This window comes from Capsicum annuum, chromosome 10 (assembly GCF_002878395.1).
Source record: "Capsicum annuum cultivar UCD-10X-F1 chromosome 10, UCD10Xv1.1, whole genome shotgun sequence".
NCBI classification, from domain to species: Eukaryota; Viridiplantae; Streptophyta; class Magnoliopsida; order Solanales; family Solanaceae; genus Capsicum; species Capsicum annuum.
Window position 1 is genome coordinate 63,115,301 of NC_061120.1, and position 16,177 is coordinate 63,131,477.

At 38.1% G+C, this 16,177-nt stretch overlaps 1 protein-coding gene across 1 annotated transcript; it reads left to right on the top strand.

Moving 5' to 3' along the window:
• Window positions 1-998: 998 nt before the first annotated feature.
• Window positions 999-1,831, top strand: LOC107855984. The gene is made up of 2 exons (XM_016700980.2): window positions 999-1,676; window positions 1,823-1,831. Exons 1-2 carry the CDS (start codon window positions 999-1,001, stop codon window positions 1,829-1,831), a joined length of 687 nt encoding a protein of 228 aa, XP_016556466.2.
• Window positions 1,832-16,177: the final 14,346 nt, after the last annotated feature.

A 16,177-nucleotide genomic window follows, 5' to 3' on the forward strand; every position in this document is an offset into this window, starting at 1 on the left:
TCTCTGTCTGGGGAGGCAACATTGTTGATTAATGAGCTGACGCCTGATTCTATAACCAACTGGAGACAATTGAAAGATGCTTTCCTAGAAAGGTTCTTTCCACCTTCAAGAAGGGTACAATTGAGGGATGAGATCAGCAAATTTAGGCTGCTTCTAATAAAATCCCTTCTTGAGACATGGGAGAGGTTAAAAAAAAAGCTGACGAAGTGTCTGAACCATAATATGACATATATTCATCTGATGGAGACTATTTATTAGGATTTGAACTCTATTATGAAGCCAGTTGTTGATATTGCTGCAGGGGGATCATTTATGGATCTTACTTTTTAGGAGGCCTCAGAGATGCTTGATCAGATGACCAAACAAAGAAGAGCTTGGCATACCAGGGATTCTATGGTTTCAAGACCTGCTATGTTTATTGGCATAACTGTGGAACAACATAAGAAAGAGGAAGAACATGATCAATACATGGCATACTTGAAGATGCAGATTGATCTGTTGATGAAGCATTTATTATCTGCAAAGACTAAAAAAGTGAAAGATATTGTAGCCAAAGGTAGAGATGATTCTAATTCGGAAGAAGAGGCTAACTATTTGAATAATTAGGGGGTTTTCGAGGCAATATCCAAGGAAATAAAGGTCAAAAATACCATGACAAGGCTGGTTATAAGGATAAGGAGAAAGGAAATTAGAAGGTAAGAATGATAAAAGTGGGCTATATGTACCTCTCGGAAGCAGAGATAGTGCTGCAACTATCTCTAGCAAGATATCCATGGAGGACATGATAGAGAAATTATTAAAGAGAGTTGAAGCTACCAATTCTAGAGTGACTACCATGAAGAGAAATTTATCTTCTATGATTAGTTGGTAAACTCGCACTCTACCTCTATCAAGCAGTTGGAACAACAAATAAATCAGCTTTCGAAAGCGTTGAATCAGAGGAAGACTGGAACATTGCCAAGTGATACCATTTAGAATCTGAAAAATGATAGTTCTTCATGGATATCACTACTGGAAGTGGTAAGGTATTGACAGGCCCTCCTGTGGGTAAGCCTGTCATTGATATTGTAGCTAATGATATTGAAAAAGTAGCGATTTACCATCTAGTAGAGTCTGGGAAATCAGATGAGGTCATTGATGACACACCATCCAACAGTGAGCAGGTTGATGGGTTGGAGAAGAATAAGGGAAAGGAAGCTGAAGTAGTGATTACCACTCTTCCAAAACCACCTCCTCCATTTCCTCATCAGTTGAAGAAGAAGGCCGACAACACAAAGTTCAACAAATTCATGGCTTTGCTAAAGCAGTTAACGATTAATCTACCACTGGTGGAGGCATTAGAGCAAATGCCCGGGTATGCAAAGTTCATGAAAGACCTCATCACAAAGAAGCGGTTGGTTAGTTTTAAGCTGATGGACAATATTTATCATTGTGGTTCTATTTCCACAAGGTCTCTGGTACAAAAAAAGGCATATTTGAGAGCATTTACTATCCCATGCACTGTTAGACCTCTTGATTTTGCAAAACCTCTGTGCGACTTGGGATCTAGCATCAATCTGATGCAGCTAGCTATTTATAAGAAGTTAGGTTTAGAAGACCCCACACCTACTAATATGCGACTTGTGATGGCGGATTGGTCGGTCAATCAACCTATTGGTATTTTGTATGATGTGCAGGTGAAGGTTGCTAGTTTCATATTTCTTATGGATTTCATTATTTTGGATTGCGAGGTGGATTTCAAGGTGCCCATAATCTTGGGTTGACCTTTCCTCATAATCGGAAGTATGCTGACTGATTTGCGAGCTAATGAGCTCTTATTTAGGTTGAATGATAAAGCGGTGCAATTTTATGCGTGCCAATCAATGAAGTAGCAGAAATAAATGAGTGTGTTTTCCATTGTGGATGTCTATTATGAGGAGGAGCAGGAAGTGTCGATTAAAGAGAAATTTGCTGTTGAAACATTGGCTGCTGTGTTGATAAATTTTGATCAGGATAGTATAGAGGATTATGAGGAGACTATATATGCCTTAAATGGTATGGGGTCTTACTCATATACACCCAATAAGTTGGACTTGAACTTAGAAAATCGTCCAAGTCCACCTACTAAGCCCTCTATAAAAGAGCCACCTATCCTGGAGCTGAAAGAGTTACCCAGTTATTTAAGGTATATGTTCCTGGGAAGTGGGAATACATTACCTGTTATTGTCGTGGCTGAACTGGGTGAGAAGCCAGTGGAAGAACTTATTTTTGTTCTTCAAAGATACAAAAGTGCAATAGGCTGGTCTATTGCTGACATTATTGGCATTCCTTCTGGCATCTACACTCATAAGATACAACTTGAGGAAGAATGTACTCCTACCATTGAGCATCAATGCCAACTTAACTCATCGATGCAAAAGGTGGTTAAGAAGGAAATTAGTAAGTGGATAGATACAGGAGTGGTTTATCCTATTTCAGACAGTAAATGGGTAAGCCCAGTTCAATGTGTGCCCAAGAAAGGGGGCATAACTGTTGTTGAAAATGAAAAGAACGAGTTCATTCTTCTCAGGCCTGTGACTGTTTAGAGAGTTTACATGGACTTTAAAGGACCACTTCCCAATGCCCTTCATGGATCAAATGCTTGATTGGTTGGCAGAAAAGGGGTGGTATTATTTCTTGGATGGATATTCTGGCTTCAATCAGATCTCTATTTCTCCTGAAGATCAGGAGAAGACGATGTTCACATGCCCGTGTGGAAATTTTTCATTCAAGTAAATGCCATTTGTGTTATGTAATGCACCCGCTACCTTTCAATGGTGTATGATGTCTATTTTCTCAGATATGGTTGAGGACACCTTGGAGGTGTTCATGGATGATTTTTCTGTGGTTGGAGATTCATTTGAGCTATGTCTGGTGAACTTGAGTAGGGCTTTGCATAGGTGTGTGAAATTCAATCTTATGCTTAATTGGGAGAAATGCCTCTTTATGGTGAAGGAGGGCATTGTTTTCAGGTACAAAATTTCAGTAAAAGGGATAGAGGTCGATCGATCCAAAGTAGAAGTTATTGAGAAGCTACCACCTGCTATCCAAGTGAAAGGGGTGTGTAGTTTCCTTGGACATGTTGGATTTTACCAGAGGTTTATAAAAGACTTCTCTAAAATTGGAAATCCACTTTGCAAATTTTTGGAGAAGGAAACTAACTTCTTTTTTGATGCTGAATGCATTAAGGCATTTGAATGCCTTAAGAGGAAGATGGTTGAGGCCCCTATCATTATTGTACCGGACTGGTAAAAAACATTTGAGATAATTCGTGATGTAAGTGGTGTTGCCCTTGGAGCTGTGCTGGGGCAAAAGAAGGACAAATAATTTCATCCATTTTATTATGCCAGCAAAGCACTGAATAGAGCTCAGAAAAACTCTACCGTCATAGAGTAGGAACTTCTAGAAGTGGTCTATGCTTTTGAGAAGTTTCGGGCATATTTTCTAGGTACCAAGGTAGTGGTACACATTAATCACGCTGCCTTGAGGTACCTAATGGTGAAAAAGGATGCTAAACCAAGTTTGATTCGGTGGGTATTGCTACTTCAGGAATTTATCTTCAAGGTCAAGGACCGTAAGTGATGTGAGAATCAGGTGGCTGACCACTTATCCAGACTCGAAGGTGAGCAGGCAGTAAAAGATGAGCTTGAGATTGATGATTCCTTTCTGAATGAGCAAGTATTGGCTGTAGTGCTCGAACAGCTTTTAAGACATCTATTGGCATGTCACCATACCAATTGGTTTATGGCAAGGCATACCATTTGCCGATTGAGCTAGAGCATAAAGAACTGTCGGCGCTGAAGCGTCTTAATCTAAAATGGAATGAGATAGTAAATATGAGACTGAGGCATCTTAATGAGATGGGTAAGTTCCATCTCAGAGCTTATGAGAGAGCCAACCTGTACAAGGAACGAATGAAAAATACCATGATCGTAGAATAGAAAAGAGGGAATTTCAGAAAGGTGACTTGGTGCTTCTATTCAACTCTAGACTCAAACTGTTCCCAGGTAAACTTAATTCCAAGTGGTCAGGCTCGATTAAAGTTAGTCAAGTCTACTCATCTGGAGTAGTTGAACTTGAAAATGAAGATGGAAGTGTCTTCAAAGTCAACGGGCAATGATTCAAACTTTATATCGGTCCAAAAGACTCGATAAAAAGTATTGCTATTTTCTATCTCGATTAAGTCTGAGTACTCGAGATAACAAAGTCATGCCGTGATGATAAATTAGGTGCTAGTGGGAGGCAACCCACATTGTGTTGTTGTATAGCATTTATTTAAGTTATTTTGTTGTTTGTTTTGTTGATTTGTGCCAGATGAAGGGTTTGTGGAAGTTTTCAGGTACAGCGGTGCAGTGAAAACAAAACTAAAGGAATTTTAGGTGGCCGACAGATCACCCAATGGACCATCGTGATCTATCGTCGCAACCATGTCCAGAAACTAAGAATCCAAAAAAGTTACGATGGTATTATCCAATGAACCATCACACCCTCGACGTACCATCAAGTAAATCATCATAGTTTAGCCCCAAGATTAGTTCAATAGATAGTCATGATGGGATGTCCGACGGACCTTCACAGCCTTGACGGATCATCAATTTAACCATCGCACTTAATCCTAGTTTAACAGGTCTGGTCAGATCAGTTTAAATAGCCAAATTCTAATTACTATCTGATCCAAATGGTTTTAAACTAATAATTTAAAATGTTAAGTAACTCCCACCTATTCAATGCACCTGTCCCTTTCATTCTCCCTTATAACTTCTCAATTTCCCCTTTTCCCTTTCTATTTAAATTCTACTTCCCCCTTATCATTTTCTCATTATAAGTCATAAGTTTATTTCACTAAATCAAATCTTGTTCCGATTGTTCAAAGTTCATTGTGCAAGTCCAAGTAGTGATTCAATACTGTATCAACCAGGTATGAATTCTCCTTTTATTTTCTTCAACATGATGAGAAATCAAATAGGTGAAAACAACTCGGTGCATCAAAGTCATTTCTTTTTTAATCTTATTAGTATGTTATTGATATTAGTCGAAGCCTAACATATACTATCCTGGGGAAGTTTGAGTAACCTATGGACCAGGAATGGAAAGTTAGGGGGATGTATGATCGATCAAAATGTCATAAAAATCACTCTTACATGAGATGCATGCAAGGTGTTTGACAGAATGCCAAAATGTGGGTTACATCTACCATTTACAGTCAAAGGTATGTGTGACGGACCATTACAGACTCGACGGACCATCGCACATTCTACAGAAGTAGAGCTACTAGAATGACCCTGATGGTTGGGGTCGATGGACCGTCGCTGGTCAAAAAAATTTCTTTTCTCTGGTTTAAAACTGTATATTGATAAATGCTATGGCTCCCAAATTACCACAAACCAGAGGCCGAGGTAGAGGCCAAGCAACCAGGTCTGACGCACTATCCTATAACACTCTGCGAAGTCGTCAAGTGGTTTCTTCATCCTCCTCGTCTGAAGAGAAGATTGAAGACACTAACAGCAGTCACTTCGGTTTGACTCCAGTTAAGAAAGGGTTGAAACTTCTAACCCCGTTCAAGAGGAGGCTCCCCAATAGGAGGACCCAAACTTAATCCGACGCAAAGATCCCCAAGCTTGAGATATCTTCTACAAAGGGCTGGCACCAAGGGATAGGCTGCCAATTAAAAGAATAATTTCTCAGGAGTATCAGATCATAACAACAACCCTACATGGGTATCCTGAAATCGAGCAGCGGTTTAATGAGTATGAGTTGGCTTGGATGAGTAAGCCACTTGGATCCTACCAACCTAACTTGGTTCGCGAAGTTTTTGCCAACTATTTGGCATTATAGAAAAAGAATTGTCCTGTGGGTGCATCAGTTACCGACATGAACAAGATGGAGATAATTCCTATCTGTGGATTTGATATTGAAATTTTAGAGCGAACTTTGAACAGGTTCTTATTTGGGACCGACTACTATATACCAAGGGCAATTCCTGAGTTGAAGCATCGATTATTCATAAGGGCTACATAAAGGCCCTGGTTAGCAAGGATCCTGATAGACGGGGGTGAGCCTGCATGGTTACACGACCTCCATGAGCGAATATTGAAGAAATCCCTTAGCTTTAGAGCCAAGTTCTGGTGGGCGATTGTGCGACTGAGGCTCATGCCCATTGGAGGCGATGATCGCTTGGAACTTACTAGAGCTGTGACTGTGGCTACTTTGATTAAATGGTTGACCATAGATTTTGGTCATATTATCTCTAATGAGTTGTTTTTCCATGATCACACAACTTAGATGGTGCTACCATTTTCTTACCTTATCACTGACTTGTGCAAGCAGGCAAATGTCCCTTTGATTAGTAGGATTCATAATAAGGTCCTAGCACTGCACAAATAAGACATTGAAAAGATGAGGGATGAATCGAGGTTTGATATGAGAGTTAATAGATATCCAGCTCAACAGACTCAGTCAACGCCAGTTCCTGAATCACTAGAGGGTCTTGCAGGTATGCCATTGCCACTTACTATGTATGTGCCTCCTACTACGTCTGTAGGTTCATATTTGATGCCTACGGGTGGGATTCCAGACTCTGCATCTATCCCACCCCAATATTCTGACTACAAGATAAACCATGAAAACTTTGCAAAGACTGTACGGGCTGTCAAAAAGATTGAAAAATAGATGGCCATATGGGGGAAAGATTTCCAACCCTTTGTTGAGATGATTATAGAGGAAGATTGCACCCTTTTAGAAATATCCAGTTGTGAATGGATAGGATAGAGGAGAAAATCAATAAGAAGCTAGATCCAATGTCCATCCTAGATTTTTCTAAATTGATAGAGGAGGTTAGATGGCTTCAAACAGGTGTAGGTAAGATAAAGCAGCAGCCACAATAGACCATCTTTGATTCAGTACAGATTGCTAGTGATGAGGATGAGGGCCTAGTTGACTTATTTGGGCACCCAATCAAAGATAAGGATAAGAAAGCAGTTGAACCAGATAAAAAGGCTGAGAAAGTAGCAAAAATAGATGCCAAGAGAAAGAGGCTAAAAACTATGTCCTTTGAGAAAAGAATTGACTATGATATAAGAAAGGCAGGAAAGAGGTCAAGGAGAGATGAGGAGAGAAGAAGAAAAAGAGTAAAAGATAAAATAGCTGGAGTGTCTACCAGTTCTGCCCTAGCTAGGAGGCAACCTATAGATCTGGATGGAGATATGGTACCTCCAATTCTGGAGGGAGATATTATGAGTACTCCCACAACCATGGGAGTCAACATAGCACTGGGTGAGGACACAACAGTCTCACTGCACTTCACTGATGCCTCAGATTAAATAAGAGGCACAATAAGTAGTTTTCCCTTCTTTGTACTTAAAATTTTATGCATTTGAGGACAAAGGATTATTTTTTTTTGTGGGGGGTGGGATGTGCTTGTACCATAGGGGGTTGTGTTGCCGATATATTCTTTTCCTCCCATGTGCTATCTAGGATAATTGACATGTCTAGGTTGTTATAAAGGTGTTGAATTTTCATTTTCACTATGTTTATTTTCATGTTTTGTTGGTATTGAAAATAAAAGTTTAATTCCCATTAGCACCTTATTGTACATACGCGGATAACAACTGATGGTGTCAAAAGTGTGTTTTTTAGTTTTTGTATAATTAATTCCTTGTACTAAGTGGCAAAGTGCTGTGCAACTATGTGTGACTCTGTTAATGGCATTAAAAGTTAGTAATAAAGCAAAGAATATCTATGTGATCTGGATCCTGAGAATTAGTAGGATGGAAATTAACTCAGTGCCTGTGTGGGTGAGTATTTGTGTAGTTCTGACATAAGTGTTACACCTAGGACTTGGCCAGTTCATCAGATGTTGTTGTGTGTTTTGACTCAGTAAGAGAGGATAGTAGTACATCTTGTGTTGTTAGTCCACTTAGCCAAATGATTGACTCACCAAAAACATTGTGTTTCCTTTGTCAACCCTTTTGAGCTATGGTAGTGTTTTTCTATCCAAATAAGTTTGATTCACTCTTTATAAGGTGTTAAGCATTTAGCTTTGGCCTTGTTCCAATTGTGGACATTATGCACTTTAACTTAGGAAAATGACCTAAGTTAAGGGTTGCTACTGCTGGATTGTTAGCAGCTGGGAGGTTGAGTTGAAAGTAATTTGAGGGGTAGCATCTGACCCTAGTCTAGTTAGCAATCTAAATAGATATTGTGCACTTCAATCTTTGCATCAACATAAGTTGAGGGTAACTGATGCTGTGTTCTCAATAATAATAATAATAATAATAATAATAATAATAATAAAAGGTTATGACAAGAGCGCTGATGAATAACTACGAATGAATTAGAGGGTCCTTAATTATGGTAAGTAGCTACCAAAAAGGGTAAAAATAGTGAAATTCTTGTACTTTAAGTTGCTTAACCAAATGAATAACCTTCACTGAGCGTAAAACCTCATTACAAACCTTAGCAAGTCGTATTTGATCTTAGCAAGTCAATCATAAGAGAACATTAGATGATAAGGGTAAGTTTATAGGTATACACTGTGTTGGCAACTTCTTTTTTGAGAGTGAGAATCTTAGTTTTATCCGTGATTTAACTGTGTGATATGAGGTGGACTTCTTTGGATGTGAGGGCATGCTGATTTATATCTGTTCTATTTAGTTCTTTGGGGTATTGTATCTGTAGCTATGAATGTGCTGATTAGTAGTTAATACTAGTAGTGGATCTATGTGTGGTGAGATGGCATAACCAAATAGGTAGTGGAATTATTGTATGATTGTATGGGTTTTACTATTAAATGCCTATCATGATGTTGTTCATATATGTATCCTGGTGTTGATGTAATGCCTCGTAAAATCCTCTTCCCTGTCTGAGCCGTAGAGCATATTTGGTAAAGCAAAAATCCAAGTCAAAATGTTTAAGAAATATCCTCCCAAGTATTAAATACTTTGAAATCGTGTGGGAATCTATTTGAGCATGAATTAAGATCATAGAGGTCCCCTAACTCATGCACGAGTTGAAAACTTTCCTATCGTTCAAGTTTTAGTGACCGTCAAAATTTGGGTCAACTTCAATCGACCATAACTCGATGTATATTAAGAACTGGGTGGTTTTCTATATATCAAATGAAATATCTTTGAATTATCTTTACAATGATACCAACTTTTCCTAAATACAATATCGAAGCAAAGAGTTATGAATATTTTACGCTAGCATATCAAGCTGGAAAACAGTGATGACATTTTTGATGAGCTATCACGTTTCTGACGCCCTTTTTGACGACGTCGTCACATTCTAACGACATTTCTGATGAAGTCGTCATCCCTAGGTATAAAATCAAGAATTTGGACCCCTTTTGTGATGACCATTCATAACGGCCTATCACGAACCTGACGGCCTGTCACTGATGGCATCAAGTATATTTTTCCAGCAATTCAAGAGAGTTTTTGCAAGGGTATTTTGGTCATTTTTCATCTTTTTTGAGCCTCCATAAATATGAGGAACCCTTATTCAAACCCTAATTCCATTATTTTCTTTTCCAATTCTCTCGAGAATATCTAGGGTTTCATTCAAGAACCCTAATCTTCAAAAGTTCATTCATAATTTCTTCAAGGTTTCTTCAAGAATCAAGTTCGTCATAGTGTGGGCTTTAAGAATTTATTTATTTCAAGCACTAAAGTTCATCCAATTTCAAAGGTTTCTTCAAGAATTAAGTTCCTCATAGTGTGGGCTTCAAGAATTTATTTATTTCAAGTTTGGATAAAGTTTCAAGCACTAAATTTTATCCAATTTCAAAGGTTAAGGTATGTAGATGTTGATTCTTGGGTCCCTTTTATCCAAGAAGCTCAAGAACCCTTTTAAAAACTAAAAGATTTTTATGTTTATGAGTTGTAAATGATTTGTATGAGTTGAAATGGATGTTTAATGTGTTGTTGAGTTTTGATTTATGTTTGCCTACAAAATTTATGAGCTTTAACCGTAGTATGTGGAATTCATGTGATGTTTGTGATAGACCCTCTTGAAGTTGTTTTTCTATGTGATGTGTTCATGACTTTTGGGTGTAAAAATGGTTGAATAAGTGAAGAACGTTCCCCATAGGTTTGATAAAGATATTAGGTGAAGCATAAGGGCCACTATAGTATGTTGAATAGGAAACTCCAAATTGTAAGCTAGTCCATGCATGCCTAGTGTTTGATAAAATGCCTTAGTGAGTGAAATGTGCCAAGATTGCATGAAATTCCCAAGTAGGTGTAAAATCAGTCGTGCCTAGTGGTTATTGAAAGACCCTAGAGAACATGTCAAGATATGATGGTTGTAAATTCCCCGATTTTGTGCTCTTTGTATATGCTAAGCTTTTAATACATGTCAAGTGGTTAGCAAGTAAATAGGGTCCTGTTAGTATGAAGTTTCCCCCAAATCAAGTGATATCCAAATACATGATAAGACCGATATAGGTATGAAGTACTTGCTGTAAGATCTCGTTGAATGGGGTATAATCTAATAGCATGTCTTCCTAAGGCAAGTATATGATGGTGAACCGATGTTGATGATACTTAAAGGTTTGGAGTGACCCTTTTGCGGTTGTGATAATGAATAAAGGTCTATGTTTCCTAAATGCTTAATGCGATGTCCTAAGGATCTTGAGAGGGAAAGTATGCTGTGATGCCCAACTACTTGAAGTGATTCTTCAACGATTGTGATAATGTATGAATGATTGTAATGATTAATGGATGCTTGTAATGATGAATGAATAATGGTAGTGATGAATGGATGACCGTGATGATGCATGAATAATTTGTGATGCAGAATAATTATGTCTTACTTTTATGTTATCGTGTCCTGGGGGGTATTTATACTTGAAAATAGAGCTGTTGTTTAGATCCTGTGTCAGTTTCTCGATAATTCCAATCGATCCATGATTCTCAAAACTCAGTAAACTATAGAACTCTGTTTCCTCAGACAAGTGCAAAGCTTAATAAATCTCGGTAATCTCAGTTATCTCTATAATATCTGTATGTCTAGTAACCTAGCCTCAGACCTGTAATCAGCTCAATTCTAATAGTATTCAAGTGATTCAATCCTAATCTCAGAAGCGATTCGAGTAATCTATTTAAGCTCTATATCGTCAGTCAGATACCATGATTCGATATCTTTTCCGTCAGATACGTAAATAAGTGATCTCAGCGCAACTTAGTCAGACCTTTTGAGTAATATGATCAGTGTAAGATTTAGTTCAGCCAGTGTTCAGTTGAGAATTCAGTTCTAAGTCTTTCAGTTGGGAGTAAAAACCAGCATCGAGCGAGCTCAAGGATGGGGACTCACCTACTAGTAGAGGGTGTGATTCTTAGAAGCAATCCTTGTGCTCTAGAAATACATAGCCATCATAGGTTGATACATCACACCTATTAGTTAAGGGTGGATGAGAGATATCATACCTACTAGATGAGGGTAGATGAGGTGGCTTGACCTGCTAGATGAGGGCTCCACTGTTCTTATTTGAGGACCTACTAGATGAGGGTCACATAGAGTTGTCTTTACCAGTGGCGCGGTAATGACACCCTTCAAACTGGGGCACAGGTTGGACCCCACATGTGGTAAGTAGGGGCATGTTGGTTAAGTGACTACTTCTCATATTTTTAGTTTTAGTCTCAGTTTTAGAATCAGTCTTCAAAAATTAGGACTGTCAAATACAGTCATCTATCATTGTGAGGAAATCAGATAGTTCTATTGATTTATGGGCTATCCCATTAGATAGACTTGGTCTCACATATAGTTATTTAATATTATATTTAGAGATATGCTTTTAGATAGGCTTGATCACAGTATTAGATTTCTATTGAGTATTCTTGTTATCAGATTCAGATATAAACATATTTCTTATCATTGATAAAGCTTCCAAAATTATCTATTAGAAAGGTTGATCTCTAATCCTGTCAGTCGAAAGCAGTAAGTCCAAGAATTTAGCCATTGATGTAAGCACATCCAGATCCTCAGTTATCAGTATTAGATGAGTCAGTGATTCAGTATCTCAGTGTCAGTAGTGAGTTCAGTGTGCAGTAAAGTGGTATCTGAGTTTCAGTATCTAGAGTTGCGATAATTGTGTTCATGTTCTGTGCATTCCTGTATGTGTTCTCATGCGGTATTTTCATGATTATTCAGTTTAGATATTGTGCATGCATGAACCCTTACATTAGCCTACCCCGTCTATATACTCCGTATATTGTGCATGCAAGATCCAGTTTATCCTCAGCAGTTTGGTCCCAGTCAGCAGCAGCAGCAGTGAGTCCTTTTCATTCAAGGATGAGTCTCAGTTTACTGCTATTGTTTTAGACTTTGTTTATTTTCTATTAATGGAGTTAGTTGGGGATATGTCCCATCAACTCCATAGTTCAGACAGTTAGAGGCTTTTCAGACTGATGTATTAGTATTAAATTTTTAGTTTTGAGTATGTATAGATGTGTTGAACCTTATGGCAAGTTTCCATATTTTTTTAGATATTATGTAGTGTACAGGTACAAATATTAGAAAAGGGTTAGCTTGTGGTCCTTTGGGTCCACAAGCACTGTGTGACTCTCGGGATGGGATCTCGGGGTGTTACATTTGAGTTGCTTGAGGACAAATAATTGCCTTAAGTTGAGGGTTTTGATGTTTCGGTTTTTGATGGAACATTTTAGGCTTTTTTCTTAGGATAATAGTGTATTTAACATGGAATTTTTGTTCTTTTAGGATAAGGACTGAGTGTGAAGGGTAACTTGGAGAATCTGAGAAAAATAGAAGTAAAATGAGCAATGAAGGCTTAGGCGACGGACCGTCGACATTGCAATAATCCGTCGATTTAAACCGTCGACCAAAAGTAGAAGGCATAGACTATAGTCATCATGCGATGGTCTAGGCGATGGACCGTCAGCCCTGCGATGGGTCGTTGGTCAAAACCATCGCTATGATATAGAAGACATCATCACTAGAAGTCTTGCAATGGTCTAGGCGATGTATTGTTGAACTTGTAATGGGTTTTCGTACTACCTGTCGCCCAGAAAAAGAACATGGAGTCACTAGATACCCATTGATTATGCAGGCAATGGACCGTCGAACCTGTAATGAACCGTCACTTTACCCGTCGACCAAAATGCGGAGAATCTGAGTTTGAATTTTAAAACCCTAGTTCTGAAATCATATAAATACCAAGTATTAGGTTTTATTCTGTATCTTTTTTTTTCAGTTTCATACTTTCTCCTCTAGTGAGAGCTTTGTACTACTTTTCATTGGGATTTGAATCTACGGATTGAGAGTTGATTATTAGTTTTCTATTCTCCATCAAAGATTGAGAAGAACAATATTGCGAATTTTGTAAGTACTCTTCTAAAGTTATTTATGAACAATCAATATAACTTTGATTTCTTATATGGAGATGAGTATCTAAACTCCCATAACTAGGGTTATGGAAGCCTTGATGTGGAGAACTATTTTGGGGTTGTGAATGGGTTTTATTTCTAACATCTATCGAAATTGCATGAATCTTTCTTTATCTTAATGACATCTCTTGAATGCAAACTTGAGAAGTGAGCCCATGAACTCTACTTGTCTGACAAGAAAGTGGATGTTGGGAAAATAATTGATTTACATGAACTCCATAGGTTTACCCTTTCGGTTAATGGGTTGATGCCTTACCGATCAACCCCCATGAGAGTGTTATAGAATAATGCATGAATCCTTTAAGTTTGGGAGAAGTAAAGGGTAAAATACTCATTAGGTTGAGAAAGGCATGGGTACATATTGTTTAGTTCCTTAAATTAATCTTAGACTTGGGTAATTAGGTTGGATCTGAGTATGAGTGGCTCACCGTGAGCTGTAAGCTAGGGTGTAAGTCGTACCATGGACTCGTATGGTGAAGAATGTCTAAATTTTAATTAGGTTTAATCTGCCAGGGTACGGTTGAAAGGTGTGAATCATATACTTTTGATACGACTTCGTTAGATGAGTCATATGCTGGATAGTGTTGGATCTAATGGATGAGGCTAGGATGCGAGTGAAGGGTATCAATCATATTAAAGGGTACGACTCCTGTGATAGGATTTTAGTGCAATATAAGTGAGGTTATTCTAGATATTTTCCCACTTATTCTAATAAGGTCCCATAACTTCTAACCGACTTGGGAGGTTATTTACCTTTTTCCATTCATTAACACTTAGAAACTCTTCCAAAACGCTCAATAATTCTCTCAAAAGCTTTTGGCCAAGGGAAGCTAGGGTTTAAACTAGAGGATTATTTTGGGGATTGTCTTGGTGATATATTTCCATCATCATCTTGGTTTAAGGCATGCTCTCTTTCCTCATTATTTATTCCAACTATAAGCATGGTTTTATGAATGTTTTCATGACTTCATTAATTGTATGATTTTGGTTTTCAAATATAAATTGAGGGTTTTGATATTAAATGGTTAGTTATGATTTTTAATAGTTTTAATTATGCTTTATGTGCATTAATGGTGGTTTTGGATTATTGGATTGTATGGGAATGGTTAAATGGTAATTAGAATTGGTTTTGGTTATATTATGCCCCCAATGTGTTTGAAAAAATGCCCATAAGCATGTTTTTATTACATTGAGTACTTTTAATGAAACTCTTGCTTGTTTTAAAACTTGGTAAAGAAATTATGCATGGTTTAAATAACTTGTAAAGGTAAATGGCTAAATGGATATTCTTGTGGGGTACATGGAATCCCCTACGTGGTTTAATATGGTAAATGGAAGGGCACTTGAAAGTCCCCTTAAACTTATATATGGTTGGCTATGGATAGTACTTGTAAGTATGGTCGGAATGATGATACCACCACTAAATGTCCTTGGTTAATAAGTGGAAAATAGATTTATTGGTTGCTTGGTAATAGTTTTAATAGGGAAATAATAGTGGGATGTGTAGCAAAGCCTTGAAATGGGGAGGTCCCGGGGGGACCAAAAATGGAAACACATATTTGCTGATGTAAGGTTGGTCTTAGTGATCATGTGTATGATGTCACACTATATTTTAGGGGATGTACTAGTCAGTCTAAGTTTTCTTCCCTTGTTGTACAGCTACACGCACTAGGCCCTTTTAGCAGGGGGAGCTTAACCCATATAGCCCATGGGTAGATTAGGACGACAAAGCTACACAACCCAGGTAAATGTTTTGAATGCATTCTAAACCTGGTCCCCTTTCTCGGCTTGGTTATATATATATATATAGTTGTGTGCATATCGATGGATTTACTAGGCTTTATAAATGGCATTATTTTATCCTTATCTGGAGATCATGCTAGCGTTCACCCAATAACCCATTTACTGGCGGCTGTACACCCACGTTCTGCAGGAACTGACACTTTGATTTTATTTTGGATATTGGTTTTAGCCATGGTGAGGGGTATGTCCCAATTAGATTTTCACTTTTCTTTGGTTAGAGGCTTTGTGGTACTGCTATGAGTTGGAATGAGCGAGATCGGCATTAGTGTCGGCCTTTTTATTGGTATAAGATGGTGGGATGACATCATTGGACATAATTTCTCACCTTTCCATCATATTTTATTTTGGTATAAATTATATTATGTTTTGGAACTTATTTATTTATGTCCTAGTTTATGGCCTTTGGAATAGTTTGGTTAGATTGGACGGTTAGTGTGGGATGATTGGACTTGATTGGCCAGTCATGATTGTGATCCTATCAAGAGTCTTCATGTGAGTTGTTACACTATATTATTATATGCTTTTAATTTACCTAACTCAGGGCAGAAAGCTGGAGGTTTGGTTGGGTAACGGGTTTGGTTTCATTCTCGGTCGAACCTTGGATACCCATTACGACAGGCCCCCAGCCGAGTCATGTCATGTTGGTATCAGAGCCTAGGTTCATGGTCAATTGGTAGTCTACAAATTCGTGTCGAGTAGAGTCTCTTTTAGGGGTATGTAGTGCGCCATACGCATAAGGGAGAGGCTACAAGGCACTTAGGAATGTCTCACTTTCTTGGTTTTCAATTTTCAAGCTTGAAGTCTCAGTCCTGGAACCTTTTCTAATCCTTGTTTATTTGTCTTTCAGATCATGTCTTGTTAATCTAAAGCACAAGAAAATTCTTTTATCCCATCTGGGGTAATGTTAAAGGGGTGCATCCTACTTCTGGGGTTCATCTTTGATCTCACGGTCC

Coding starts and splice junctions, on each gene's coding strand:
- LOC107855984 (XM_016700980.2), top strand. CDS start 999: ATGGATATCACTACTGGAAGTGGTAAGGTATTGACAGGCCCTCCTGTG.